Here is a 13955-nt window from a genome sequence, read left to right on the forward strand (position 1 = left end):
TTGCAACAACACAACGTTAATGCTTGAGTGCGAGGATTCATCAGCTGAGTGATGCAGTATCCCTAGCGGACCTCAGCAGGCAGCACTGTCAGGGTAAAGCTGAGGTGACATGACAGCCACAAAGCCGACCGTCTCCTTTTTTTTTAAAACCACGCACCACCATTCCACTGCGAAATTACACAAGTTAACATTTTGGGCGGGCCAGCGATGCTGAATTTTAACCACTTAGCCTGGAGATTCACTCTATAATATGACTCCCCGTGTGGTATTACATAAAGGCAGAAAGAGACACTATTAGCAAGCGTTTCTGTCATCCTCCGCAGCCCCCAAAAGAAACATACGAGCAGCTTACTCACGGGTGGAAACAGATCGCTAAATCTTCACGGCGGTTCCTCTTGATACTTGATGTCTGTCTGTCTGCGGTGGTCCGACGGTGGCGTGGAAGGAAGCAGAAGAGATGAAGCAGTAGTACGCTGGCATGTATGTATGTGCTGCAGTGTGCACAAGACTGACGACCTTCTTCTTGTTGCTGTGTCAGGCTTGCCAGACGCAGCAGTACACTAACGCCACCTCGCGAGCTGGAGTTCGCTCTAAAAAGTCCATTGTCGACGTGAGCTCCACACAGAAGGTACTGACGGTATTAAAAGTAAAATGTCTGTCCCATCGCTTACTGAAAATGAGTAGTTCCTTAAATTTAAATTGATGTGTGATTATAATGGATTAGAATTGTTTCTGATCATAAACCAAACACTTTCCTAATTCAAAGGTACAGCAAATAAAACCAAACACAAACATCACTGAGTAATGTTTGTAATTTATTTTCAACACAAAAAGGTATATTGAAGTACATCACACTTGCACAATTCAACATGTCCGAAAAGTAGTGGCAAGAACGAAAGTTTATTTAATCTTACCACTTCTTCATGTCTCAGCAGTTACTATATACTACTATATAGTAACTACTATACACACACAAACACACACACACACACACACACACATATATATATATATATATATATATATATATATATATATACTATAATTGAAAAGAATTTACATTTATATAAAATGCCAGGTTAGCTTTTTTTAATAGTAAAAGAAAAGCATAACATAAAATGTGTAGTAGTAAAGTCGTAGTAGTAGTAGTTTGTAGATAGCTTGTTCAATAATAAAATTAATAAAATAGCAACCAAAAAAATAGCTAAATCAATAATGAAGTCAAAGTTGACAGAAACATGAACAATTAATATAATGTGATAACCAGTAATGATGATAAAGACTTGCTTGTTCGCAGGGTAAAACTAATTTAAGGCCAACAGTTGACGCAAGATTGCGTCAAAAAAGCCTAAAGCACTTTAGGCAATTCTTTAGATGTTTCCAAAACAAATTATAGAATGAACAAATATAACAATGGGAAGTAAAAATGAAATTGTTGAAATTTAAAAAATAAAATGGAATTTATCTTTGCCGTGCAAGTCAGGGTAAGTCCACATTCAAGTGCATTCATGATGAAAACAAAGTCTTCCATTCTTCATTAAAGAATTGTGTCTTAACTTTTACTCTGGTAAAGACATTATTGACAAAACATACAATATCATATACAGTAAAATATACAAATTGCAAGGCTAGAAACACAGAGCAGAAACTAATTTAACCAGCTATGTGATGTAAGAAGTAATTACATTGTGATCTTTAAGCATTAAAGTGAAAACGTCATTCAGAAACTTCATGTCGGACATATTCGCATTATGGGTTTAAACAAGGCATTTTCCGGGACCACTGGTTCCATTTAAAATATACCTATCTTCTTTTTAGTATACAAAATACTCAACATCCTGTTGCGAATGCTTGTAAGGTTCAAACCATAGATGAGTGGATTCACAACTGGAGTAACAAGTAGAAATGTCATCGACATTACATTTTGCAGATGTTGAGACAATGCAGCTGAACCAAATCTCATGTAGAACAGATCCAAAAGCACAGTCACTGTAAATGTGATGAGGCAGATTAAATGTGGCAAGCATGTCTGCATAAACTTCTTCCACATGTCCGTGGACGAAATGCACGTTTTTACCAGATACAGGTAAGACCAACAAATAAACAAAAAATGTCCAAAATAAAGCCCGATATTGAACGCTGTAACGATACCACTGGCAGTGGGCGGGGAGCAGGCCAGATTAGTCACCATCCAGTTGACACAGTAGACCTTGTTTATGTGAGAGCCGCATAACTTTCTTCCTAACAGGACGGCAGTGTTCATAAACATACAAAATAAAGGTATGAACCAGGAGAAAAACACAAAGAGTGAAACCCTCCGCTTGCTCATGAACGAGTGATAAACCAGAGGTCGACATATAGCCACATACCTGTCAAAAGCCATCAGAGCTAGGATGGAAAAATCACAGCAAGATGATGAGTGAATTACATAACCCTGTAGCATGCATCCAGCATAAGAAATGACATGAGATGACAGAAGGTCCACAAGGAATTTGGGGTAAAAGCCAACAGATCCATACACAGCATTGATGCATAAATTACACAAGAATATATACATTGGCTTATGCAGTTTTTTGTCGATAACAATGACAACAATCATGGTGAAATTGCTCAGTAGGATTATAATATACCATAGTAACGTGAGCAGAAAAATGGTCATCCTTTGCACGTATGTAAACTTTAAACCAGAGAGGGTAAACATTGTGACAACAGAAACATTTTCCATCATATAAAACACACATTTAAAAAGGATCATGCTATAAAAAAATTACCCTCAACACCAATATTCTAGTGAGACGCGCATCCTCCTCACAGAGTGAGCATGTGAAGAGACAGCAAGTTGCAGTAAAACCTTTTTCAATGAAACAGAATGACCTTTGGGATTCAAACAGACCAATCACGGGATGTTGACGTGAAAAGACATAACAGATGTTGGCCTCAGTCAAGGTTTGGCTAAACCCAGTCTTACATCATGCTTCTCCGCTGAGAGCCCAAGAGGGACATGGTGGTGCCAGTCAAATAAAAATAATGTTTTATGCTCTAAATCACTGTTGGAAGACAAAAACGATGAAGACAATTCATAAATTGTATGTGGCGCTTGATGAAAATGGTTTTAAAACAAATTAAAACAGCGATTCATGATAGCTGTGATATACGCCATGCTGAGAAGTTATATATTTCAAGAAAAAACTGCATCTTAGCTTTGTGATATAGGTGGAAAAAGTCATCATCGTGTCTACATCGTGATTTGAACATCACTCTCTCACTCTATTGTGGTTTTTCAAAACGTAATTAATTATTGACTGCTGTTTTGTGGTTGACTACGGACTATTATTCATCAAAAAATATTGAAAGACAAGTTATATGTAGTATTCTGGCTACTAGATGTCAGTAATGTTACATTGATGAGACATGACATAAAATGAGATTACCGTCACACTGCATGGAGTCAGCCATGACATATCTGACATGACATAGTGAAAAAAAGTTATCCTCCCATTCGATGTGGAAGTGGTAAGGTTTTGACTTCCTTTTTTTTCCCTTCTTCCTCACTCAGTTTGAAACCCTTAAGTTTTCAATAAATAAATTAGAGGCTATCTAGTTAGCTGGGTAGCATGCTATGTTGAAAGTGGTGCCTGTCTCTTGTGTCCCTGCAGTGATCCCGTAGCCTGCGCATTACAGTTGAGCAATGAGTTGTAAACAAAGAATAATAGGTGCATAACGGTGACTATAGGGGTGTTATTTCATGTGTACATGACCATAATAATGGTGAAAATTGTATTTAGAAAGTCATAAACAGGTTATCTATGCTCTAAGTACAAAAATATTAATATTGAATCTTACTTTGTGGAAATTCACTTATGGCTTTTGGGTCTGGAACCAATTAACCGCAATAAAGGAGGGACAACTGCACAATTAAACAAGAAAACTAACCAAAATAACAAGAAAAATGGAAAAAGCACAATCATTTTACAAGAATAAGATAGAAATATTAGGATAAAGTCATAATATTAATATTAAAAAATTGTAACATTACGACCAAAAAGCATAATGTCGCAATTCTATGAGAAAAAAATACAATTTTCACAATATTAGTAGCAGTTAGCTCATCCAAGGAGTGTCAACATAAACTGGTCCTAATATTTTTATAGTTATTACACAAATTTTTGAGGTCGTTTCGACCTCATACTCAAACATCCATCCATCCATTTTCTATACCGCTTCTCCTCATTAGGGTCGCGGGGGCATGCTGGAGCCTATCCCAGCTGACTTCGGGCGACAGGCGGGTACACCCTGGACTGGTCGCCAGCCAATCGCAGGGCACATATAGACAAACAACCATTCACACTCACATTCACACCTATGGACAATTTAGAGTCACCAATTAACCTCACCTGCATGTTTTTGGAATGTGGGAGGAAGCCGGAGTACCCGGAGAAAACCCACACGCACACGGGGAGAACATGCAAACTCCACACAGAAATGCCCAAGGGAGAACGAACCCAGGTCTTCCAGACTGTTACTGTGTTGGCCAACGTGCTAACCACTAGACCACCGTGCGGCCCAATACTCAAATCATAATCATACTCAAACAATGTTGTTGAATTTCATTCGACCTTTTAGTATAATGCAACACAGCACTACAGTTCTAAATAAAACACATAAAACTGCATACATTTTTTTGTAAAGGCAGGATTTTCAATACTGCGATTGGCTGGCGACCAGTCCAGGGTGTACCCCGCCTGTCACCCAAAGTCAGCTGGGATAGGCTCCAGCATACAAAATGGATGGATGGAAGGATTTTCATTTGTACAGCTCATGTAAGAAGAGCTGGGGTTACATTCCGGCAAAAATTTGCGCATGACTGAATCGAAGAGTTTGCATGTTCTCCCCCGTCCGTGTGTGGGTTTTCTCCGGGTACTCCGGTTTCCCTCACACATTCCAAAAACATGCATATTAGATGACTCTAAATTGTCCATAGGTATGAATGTGAGTGTGAATGGTTGTTTGTCTATATGTGCCCTGCGGTTGGCTGGCGAGCAGTCCAGGGTGTACCCCGCCTCTTGCCCAAAGTCAGCTGGGATGGGCTCCAGCATACCCCCGCGTCCCTAATTAGGATAAGCGACATAGAAAATGGATGGATGGACTGAATCGAAGCAGAAAAAGACAGAACAGTGTCATATAAATCGAAGATACCAACAAAATGTATTCTACATTAATCATTTTATAGTAAGTTAACCTCATGGGCTGAGAAGACACGACAAGACAAACCGTGATGCAACTGTGATATTTAGTTTATTTAAACCGGTCTCTGGATGAAAATATAAAATCAAGCATTGCATATACTGTGCTCTACAAAATGGATGGTCAACAGGTCATTATCTTTGTTCTCCCTTGAGAACAATTAATAGCACAGGAGTCTCAGGGGCCACCCGGGATAACAAACATGTTTTGCTGTCTGTAGCAAATTGTTGAGACGACTGAGCAACAAACTTCGACAAATAATAAACAGTTGTGGTTTGGAAATACAGAGATAATTGGCCTTTAGTTGACTGGGCTCCTGGGATGCATGTACTCACAAATTGTATCTAGGTATTGCCTTTGACACACATTAAGTGCGTAAGTTTATTTTATATAAGAGTCGGTGTGATAAGTGGTGTTGCTGTCTTTGCTTTCTGCTACAGTGCGCAACTTTTGGCAGTTTCATTCTCCCATGAAGGTATTTTGATGCTGTGCGATTTCATCTTTTGAATTACAAATCTCCTTCAGCTTCACATCCATCAATTTGTGGAAACTCTGAACCAGTGGTTTGCCAAGGGTGACGCTGGTTTTCTTTTGTCATGGTCATACAAAGACTAAAATAATAATTGTCATTCAGTTAACACTGCACCCTTACTGTCTGTTTGTCGCATCACACAACAGATAATGCAAACATCTGTTGCAATGCATTTCATAGTGGTCTGAACCTCGTGGACCTCATAATGTCCATTCTTTTCTGAATGGACGTTATGAGCAAAACAGCAGTTTTAGTTTTAACCTCTGGTATTAAAAAAAAACATGTAACATCATTCATAAATACAGCAGCAGGGTTGCCAGGTTTATTTCAATTTCAATTCCATTATTGATACTGCTTCCTGAACAATTAATGCTACAAGTAATTTACACTGTGCATTAATTAATTCTCACAGAAGCAACCGCCAGTTTGGAGTCTATGGTTATGACGCGTTCAATGATAGCTAGCGTTACTAGGTAAACTTTGCCACATCGCTATCATTATTATGTTACGTCTTACGTACTCAAAGGAGGAATAGGCGGGATATAATGTGTCTAGTCGTATGTTCGAATGTTGGTGCCCTCTAGGCAGCTGGAAGAGTAAAACTTCCAACAATAAATAAGAGTTTGAATCTATCAGGCCTAAAAAAATGAATATTTGAAAATGCGTTTATATTGCTTATTTCATTTTTTATGGCGTAATTCCACATACAAATGGGTGAATCCACAGTAATCCCGATCCATTAGTCTGTGATCGATTGCGTTTGTCTCCGCCCACATACCTGGGGAACACGCGGTAGCTTCTATTGCTGCCAGGTACGCTATGAATTTGGGCTTGTTATTTTCGTAAAGTAGCTTCTAAATTCCCAAGTTCCCTGTTGTTTTGGGCTTGTTTTGAGAGAGGTAGTCGCTTGTTTCTCTCAGAGAACACTGGCTCTGGAGTTCACAGTTGGAAACACCACGACGTCATCTGTGTGATCATCTCTCTTCCCCATTCCAGTATGTTGTCATTGTTAAAGGACGGTAAAATGACTATAATATGAAGAGTGTGAGGAAGGTATTTGAGTTGCATTTTGAGAGAAATGAGATTGATATTGAGGAGCTTTGTACCACTTTTTGGCTCGGCCTCTGCTCATTTAAAGTATATTGAATGTGTGCTGATCAAGCAGTGCTTCTCAAATAGTGGGGCGCGGTGAACTGTCAGGGTGGGCGTGAGAGGCAGGGAGGACCTTCAATATTAGTGCAGACCTACCAACATGTATGAATTTGTCGTACTCAGCACGCAATTTCACTTGTATACGCTTGGGGGGGGGGGGGGGGGTGCACGACTGCCTTATGTGTACATTTGTGCTATATTTCCAGTGTTGCATATACAATGTTTTATGCATGTTATGTGCTTGAATATGTTCATTATTTTGGAAGACTTTGAGTTTTTTGTCCGCTCTAAAGCTATCCATCCATCTGTTTTCTTTGCCGGTTATCCTGTCCAGGGTCGCGGGTATGCTGGAGGTTCTCAGTTCCCAGTGATTCTCATAGATGCATGCATTTGTGGAGACCCACCGTAGATGAATTTGGACTGCCGCAGATAGATTAGTGCTATACTTGTGTGTGTGTGTGTGTGTGTGTGTGTGTGTGTGTGTGTGTGTGTGGATGAGAGGCCAAAGCAAATATGCATTTTAAAAATATCTGTAGTCGTGTGGACATTGTCTCGGTTAAACATATGCATTTAAGTGATCTTTTTATTATTTCATTTAAATTGTTATTTTTATTCATTTTTTTTATTTTCTAAAATGACGATGGAACATGCTGAGCTTTAATTCTTTTTTTTGTACATTAAGGTTAAAAATACATTGAAACAAGATGCTGTTCCTTTAAAGGTTCTCATTGCCAAACATTCCACATCCCAACAAACATGATGAGACCTCCCATCTCACAAGAGCCCCATTGTTTGTTTCCCTCTTTGTATGTGTGTGGTGGTGGATTGCGGAGGGTGGGGGTGATTCCGGCGCGGGGGGGGGGGGGGGGGGGGGGGGGCAATAGGGTCCAACTTACGGGTGTGTGCAGTTGACTTTTTCAGTGAAAAAGTACATGTAAAGGAACTCATTTTTTTATTTTGTATCTTTCCTGTTCAGGTGTGCATTCTCAACTAGTTATGGCTCACCGCCTGTTTGAAGGCAAAGAGCATGCTGCCTGCTATTGGAAGTACAGGGTATCTCCATCGGATCACCTGATAAAGCATGTGATTGACTTTGTGGAAAAACAGGTAAAACAAGAGGGTGCTCTCAAATGTGCCCTTCCTTCTCTCAAACCAAGAATGTTCTTGTTTTCGCTGTACTGTAAATGTGCATTTTAAAGTCCTTCATGTAGTTTGGACGAAAAGTGCAGAATATTAGAAATATAATTTGATTAATGCAGGTGTTTTTATACTATTGTTTTGTTTTGAATAGTTTGCTTACCCCTACGACATATCAAACATTTTGGCAGAAAGGTGGCCCATTAGAGCTTGCAGTGGACGTGGGCTGCGGGTCGGGGCAAGGTACCGTGCAGCTGGCTAAATACTTTGCTTCTGTGGTGGGAACAGACGTTAGCCCTGCCCAGCTGCAGGTGGCTTTGGAGCATGCTAAAGAGCCAAACATTACATATAGGTAAGCATCAGCTTCCTGAGAATTCAGTGTTTCTCATGTATTCATTTATTTGTGGTGGCCCGACACAAATAAATTTGGTCCGCCACAAATAGATTTGGCACTACTGTACCTGTTGGCCCTCATTAATGGATGTGAATGCAGGTTGTCGTTCCAACTCCGTACAGTACACACCTCATACATAACCAGTCTGCCAGAGAATAAGAAGATGTAACAGGAGGGATCAGAGGTGCCTTAGCAACTTAGTTATAGTTAGCATTTATTTAGATCCCACTAGATTCTGTTTTTCCAAACAAAGTGACTAGTGACAAATGTAACTTTTATTGGACTGACTGAACTTATTTTGGAGACTTCTCTCTTGCCTCACGCTCTTCTCAACCCCATTCCTAAAGCACTCAGATGGGGCTCTGTCTTGCTTGTGACAAGACCTGTGTGTGAATATCTTGTTTAGCCTAAAACACAAAGATAATTGGTCTGCTTTCATGGATGACTAAGGAAATAAAAAAAAAAATCACATTTGATTGGCGGTAATCAGTAATATTTACGTCTTTAAATCAAAATGATTAATCGAATACCAAGTGTACAGTGGTGTGAAAAAGTGTTTGTCCCCTTCCTAATTTCTTTTCATGTTTGTCACACTTAAATGTTTCAGATCATCAAACTAATTTAAATATTAGTCCATGACAACACAACTGAAAACAAAGTTTTTAAATGAAACCTTTTGTTATTAATGGGAAAAAATAAGAAATCAGGGAGGGGGCAAACACTTTTTCACACCACTGTAGTTGTCAGTGAATTGGATAATTGACTCATCAATCAATTCTTGCAGCTCACATCGACACATCACATAAAAAACGGGTTACTGACGAAATGACTACAGAGCTGTTTGTTCAATGTTAAATAAAGTACAGTTTGTAAAATATTTCACTCATCCTTTTGTTATCGTTGCACTTTTAGGCAGTGTGTGGCTGAGGAGCTGCCGTTTGCTGACGGGTCAGTGGACCTGATAACAGCCATGTCTGCTTTCCACTGGTTTGACCGGCAACGCTTTCTTCAGGAAGTCCACAGAGTCCTGAAGCCTCACGGCTGCTTAGCTCTGCTCAACTACACAATTGAAATGGAGCTCAGCTACCGCGATTGCTGCTTGCAGTCACTCAACCAAGTGTGCCATGAGGTGTTTGTTTAACGTATTTAAAGCTATAAACGGAAAGAAATCATTAACAATTTCCAGTTACAGATGCTCTGTAATCGTGAACTCACCAGTACCACTTACCGTACATTATTTCACCCATGATGACGAAAATTCAAGTAAAAAAAAAAAAAAAAGGGTCTATGGTTTCTTTTTTGTGATCTTCAGTTTTATGCAGCCTTGCAGCCTTACCGCAGTCCTCACCTTGGTGCCAGTTCTATTGAGTTGTACCGAGAGGCCTACGCATCTATTCCTTATGCTAACAAAGAGTGGTAAGTGACAATAACGTCATTTTTTTTCCCCTAATTTTTTATTTTATGAAATACAGTTGTCCCTCGTCTCTCACTGTTTTTCAGAATATCTTAATCAGTAAATCGTGCTGTTTTGTGGTTGAATACGGACTACAGTCATCCCTCATTCATTGTGGTTAATTGGTTCCCGACCCGACCACGATAGTGAATTTTCGCGAAGTAGGATATAATAGTAAGAAACTGAAAATTTTTAGTGTTAGAGCATAACTTTCTAAAAAAAATCACCATTATTAGAGCTCTGACATGAAATAAAATCCCAATAAATCTCCTTTACACTCCCATTCTTTGTTTACGCCACATTGTAGGGACACAAGATGGCCGCCAGTCATAGCATATAGCAAGCTAGCGAGCTAACTAGTTAGCCTCCAGTTTAATTGTTGTAAACTTGAGAAAGGATGTCAGGAAGAAAGACAAAGTAAGAAGCCAAAAACCTATCACTTCTACACAGCTTTTTTTCCCTCTTATCATGTCGGACATGCCATGGATGTGTGCATGACTAGAACAGACTGGAATAGACTTCAGAAACTTTCATGAACTCGTTCAATGTCCCCGCCACTTTTCCACTTGTACTGTTGTTTTTTTTCTTTGTGCATGTGTACCCTATGTTGTTTTATAATTATTGTACCCACGACAGGCATGAATGTGTGTGGGTGAGAAGACCCATGCCCCTGTGCAGCTACATTGGCTTGGTAGAGTCTTTCTCGAGCTACCAGGCTATGCTCAGAGATGATCCCCAGAAGGCCATGAAACTCTCACATGACATCTGTCAAAGGTACGTAACGTGCTTGCTTTTCACCTGTCGTGTTGCATAAGACTCAATTATACTGTAGGGCTGCAACTAACGATTATTTTTGATTAATCTGAAACTTGTTTTGATTAAATCGAGTAATCGGTTAGGCCCTAGACCAGGGGAGTCCAAATTTTTCCAGTGAGTGCCACATACTCAAAAACGAAAGGATGCAAGGGATAATTTGATATTTTGTAAACCAACACGTTGATATGCTAAGAAGTTATATATACTGTATGTTTTAAGACAAAACTGTATCTCCGCTTTGTGATATATTGGTGAAAAAGCATATTAATAGTATGATCTTAGCCTTTACTCTTTTCTCCCATTTTGCTGTTTGTTTGTTTTTTTTAATTTTCCAAATATTTCAACTTTTGTCTTAATCTTTGTACATTTTATTTTTGTAACATTATAACTCTATTCCCATAATGTGTTGACTTTATTCCCATAATATAACTTTTCCTCTTCCCTTTCATTTCGTCTTGTTTTTTACTTATATTACAACTTTTTAAAAAGTACATCTTTTTTCTTTACTATTTCAACTGTACTCATAATATTACGAGTTTATTCTCGTAAAATTGCACCTTTTTTCTTGTTAAAATGTGTGTACTTAAAAAAATATATATTTTGGCTTTATTCTCATAAAATTTGTTGTTTTTTTCAGATTTTTTTTCCAAGCTGTTTAAACTTTCATCTTGTAAATTTTCTTCTATTAATTCGAATTTTATTCCCATGATATTTTCACTTTATTTTCACATTATTATTTATTTAACATTATAACTATATTTTCACCAACCAAATTTTCGAAAATGTATTCTTTAATTCTTTGTTTTGTTTTTCTCATAAATTATAACATTTAAAAAAATTTAAATCTTTTTCTTTTACATTTCAACTTTATGCTACTAAAGTGACATTATTTTTTCTCATAATATTACCAAGTTATTCTAGTAAAATTATAACTTTTTTGTTTGATTACAACTTTTTTCTCTTAATATTTTGACTTTATTCTTGTAAAATTACTGCTTATTTTTTCCTTTTTTTTTCTTGTTAAATTATACTTTTAGAATGTGCAGCAGGCCAATAAAAAAAAAAGTGGCTGTACTTTGGACATCCCTGCCCTAGACGGACCAAATCAAAATGAACACAAATAGTTAATGGTTTGGTCCATAACATATCAGAAAAGAGGCAAAATTGTCGATCACTGTTTTCCAAGGTCAAAGTTGATGTGTGACTAAGGAAATTAAAAACAAAAAATCACATACCAAAACATTTGTTGATTAACTGGATAATCGATTAATCATTGATTAATCAAGTGTTGCAGCTCTATTTAATTAATATGCTTGCTTTTCTCCTACCATGGATCATATTGCATGATAAGTCTGTTACATGAGGTTTCAGTGTAACATGTTGAGACATTTCCCTGTCTTCCTGACCCCAGGTTGATGTCTGTAATGAAGGTGACGTCTGCAGAGACAGAAGTAATGGTGGGTGTGAGGTATTTTTACATATTAGCTGAAAATGATTTGTAGTGAAGCAATTTTTTATTACAATTTTAAAATGTAACGGTGAAGAGTGCATGTGCAACCATTTGAAAAAGTTATTTGATATGTTGTTTTCTGGTCCAAACGGTTCTTTTCTTTTTAAAAATGAAGGCCACACTCGAGTAAGCCATTCACCAATGTTGTCTCTGGAAAATGGCTTCTTTTGAAGTAGTTGAACCAGTTAACATATTTGATTCTACTTCAGGAGCTCGGTAGTAAAATAGTTGTTTTTACTGCTGCCAGCCTAAAAATGTTAGCTGCCGCAAGAGGGCGCCATTGAATCATTGTATTTTTTTGACCGTTGCACACTGTAATTGTCACTGATGTATTAGGTTATGTAGAAATAAATAAAAACAGTGACAAAGAAACTCTGTTGTACACTTCGAACTGTGATTAAATTAAACATGAGTGAGCCACTCAAGTCGAATAACACTGCCAGAGGTATACACGACAAAGACAACAAATTCAAACACACTTTTTCATCAATCGATCAGGGCTTGGGCTCACCTCGAATTTTTATTTTCGGACAGTTTCATGCTGATGACAGCAGGGTCCATTTGAAGCATGCTTGGATGAATTCGGTGTGGAGGAAATTGAAACCCATCAAAGACAATAGGGATGAACTAGAACAGGCATGGTGAGGCAGGGCCCTCTCAGAATGGACTACAATCCATGCTAGTGGTGGCTGATACATGACTACAAATTTTGCTATCGATGGTATGGATGTACAGGGCCAGTATTGAAGAAATCAATACCGATTCAGATACTTTTTACTTTTCAAGATCATTTAATGTGTTCATGGTTCTGCCTTTAATTTGTTGATTTGTTAATTTGTTGACTAAAACACAGGACAAAAAATTGAGGCAAACGCACATGTTTTTATCAACAACTTATTTGTGAACAATTTAGACAGAGGTGTCCAAACCTTCTCCACTGAGGGTCACAGAAAAGTGAAAGGATGCAAGGGCCACTTTGATATTTTCTAATATGCTAAGAAGTTATATATATTTCAAGGGAAAAAATGCATCTCAGCTTTGTGATATACAGTCAAGGAAAAAATGATATTAGGCAACCCTTTCTTCAGTTTACTGATCCATTTTAATGCCTGGCACAACTAAAGGTAAAACAACACAAAATAAAGTTGTAATTTTTTAAAATTAGGTTGGGGGAAAAAGTCCTACTATTATGGGAATAAAGGCGTAATTACGAGAAAAAAAATGTAGCAGAAGAAAGTTGATTGTAAAGGCTGGATCACTCTCGCTTTGGACCTTATTGGCTCGAGTGGAAACTGTCAAGTACGGCAGCACCGCAGTGCACAAAGCCAAGTCCATAAAGGCTTGCTTGGATGTGTTTGGTGTGGAAGAACTTCAGAGCCCCAACCTCAAAGCACTGAGCTCACAGATGATGCATGCGCAGCTATCTAAACAAAACATCCACAGTTTAGCTTTGTTTTATAGGTGACAAAGCAAATTAGTCGATCTCCAAAAGAATTGTATTTTTAGCATATGCTTAGGGCCAATAACAAATGACATGTGGACCGAAAATGGCCAACAGGTCGCACTTTCCTCTTTAAAAAAAACAGCAGAGCACTACTGTTGTATAGAGGATCTTTTGACTAGTGTCTTTGGACTGTCTCTGTTTTAATTCTTGTACAGGGGTGCCCAAAGTGTGGCCCGTGGGCCATTTGTGGTACGGAGGCTGTTTTGTCGGTTC

General features: G+C 38.3%; 3 protein-coding genes across 4 annotated transcripts in view; 1 reads left to right on the forward strand and 2 right to left on the reverse strand.

Annotated features, from left to right (window-relative positions):
• adarb1b (adenosine deaminase RNA specific B1b) overlaps window positions 1-527 on the reverse strand; it is a 142941-nt gene extending 142414 nt beyond the window's left edge. The window contains exon 1 of one of the 2 annotated variants that reach the window (XM_054787924.1): window positions 357-527. The gene's annotated coding sequence lies outside the window, so the exon portion shown is untranslated. The remainder of the gene's footprint in view (window positions 1-356) is intronic. The other variant, XM_054787923.1, reaches the window with a different exon arrangement.
• A 1265-nt stretch (window positions 528-1792) lies between these two features.
• Window positions 1793-2731, reverse strand: LOC129187615 (olfactory receptor 49-like). Its single transcript, XM_054787151.1, has one exon. The coding sequence runs from the start codon at window positions 2726-2728 to the stop codon at window positions 1793-1795; it is 936 nt and encodes a 311-aa protein (XP_054643126.1). The 5' UTR covers window positions 2729-2731.
• A 5071-nt stretch (window positions 2732-7802) lies between these two features.
• LOC129187884 (putative methyltransferase DDB_G0268948) lies at window positions 7803-13921 on the forward strand. The gene is made up of 7 exons (XM_054787665.1): window positions 7803-7826; window positions 7905-8035; window positions 8257-8417; window positions 9372-9588; window positions 9772-9875; window positions 10549-10686; window positions 12140-13921. Exons 2-7 carry the CDS (start codon window positions 7925-7927, stop codon window positions 12228-12230), a joined length of 822 nt encoding a protein of 273 aa, XP_054643640.1. The 5' UTR covers window positions 7803-7826; window positions 7905-7924; the 3' UTR covers window positions 12231-13921.
• Window positions 13922-13955: the final 34 nt, after the last annotated feature.

The sequence above is a fragment of the Dunckerocampus dactyliophorus genome, chromosome 9, assembly GCF_027744805.1.
Source record: "Dunckerocampus dactyliophorus isolate RoL2022-P2 chromosome 9, RoL_Ddac_1.1, whole genome shotgun sequence".
NCBI lineage: Eukaryota > Metazoa > Chordata > Actinopteri > Syngnathiformes > Syngnathidae > Dunckerocampus > Dunckerocampus dactyliophorus.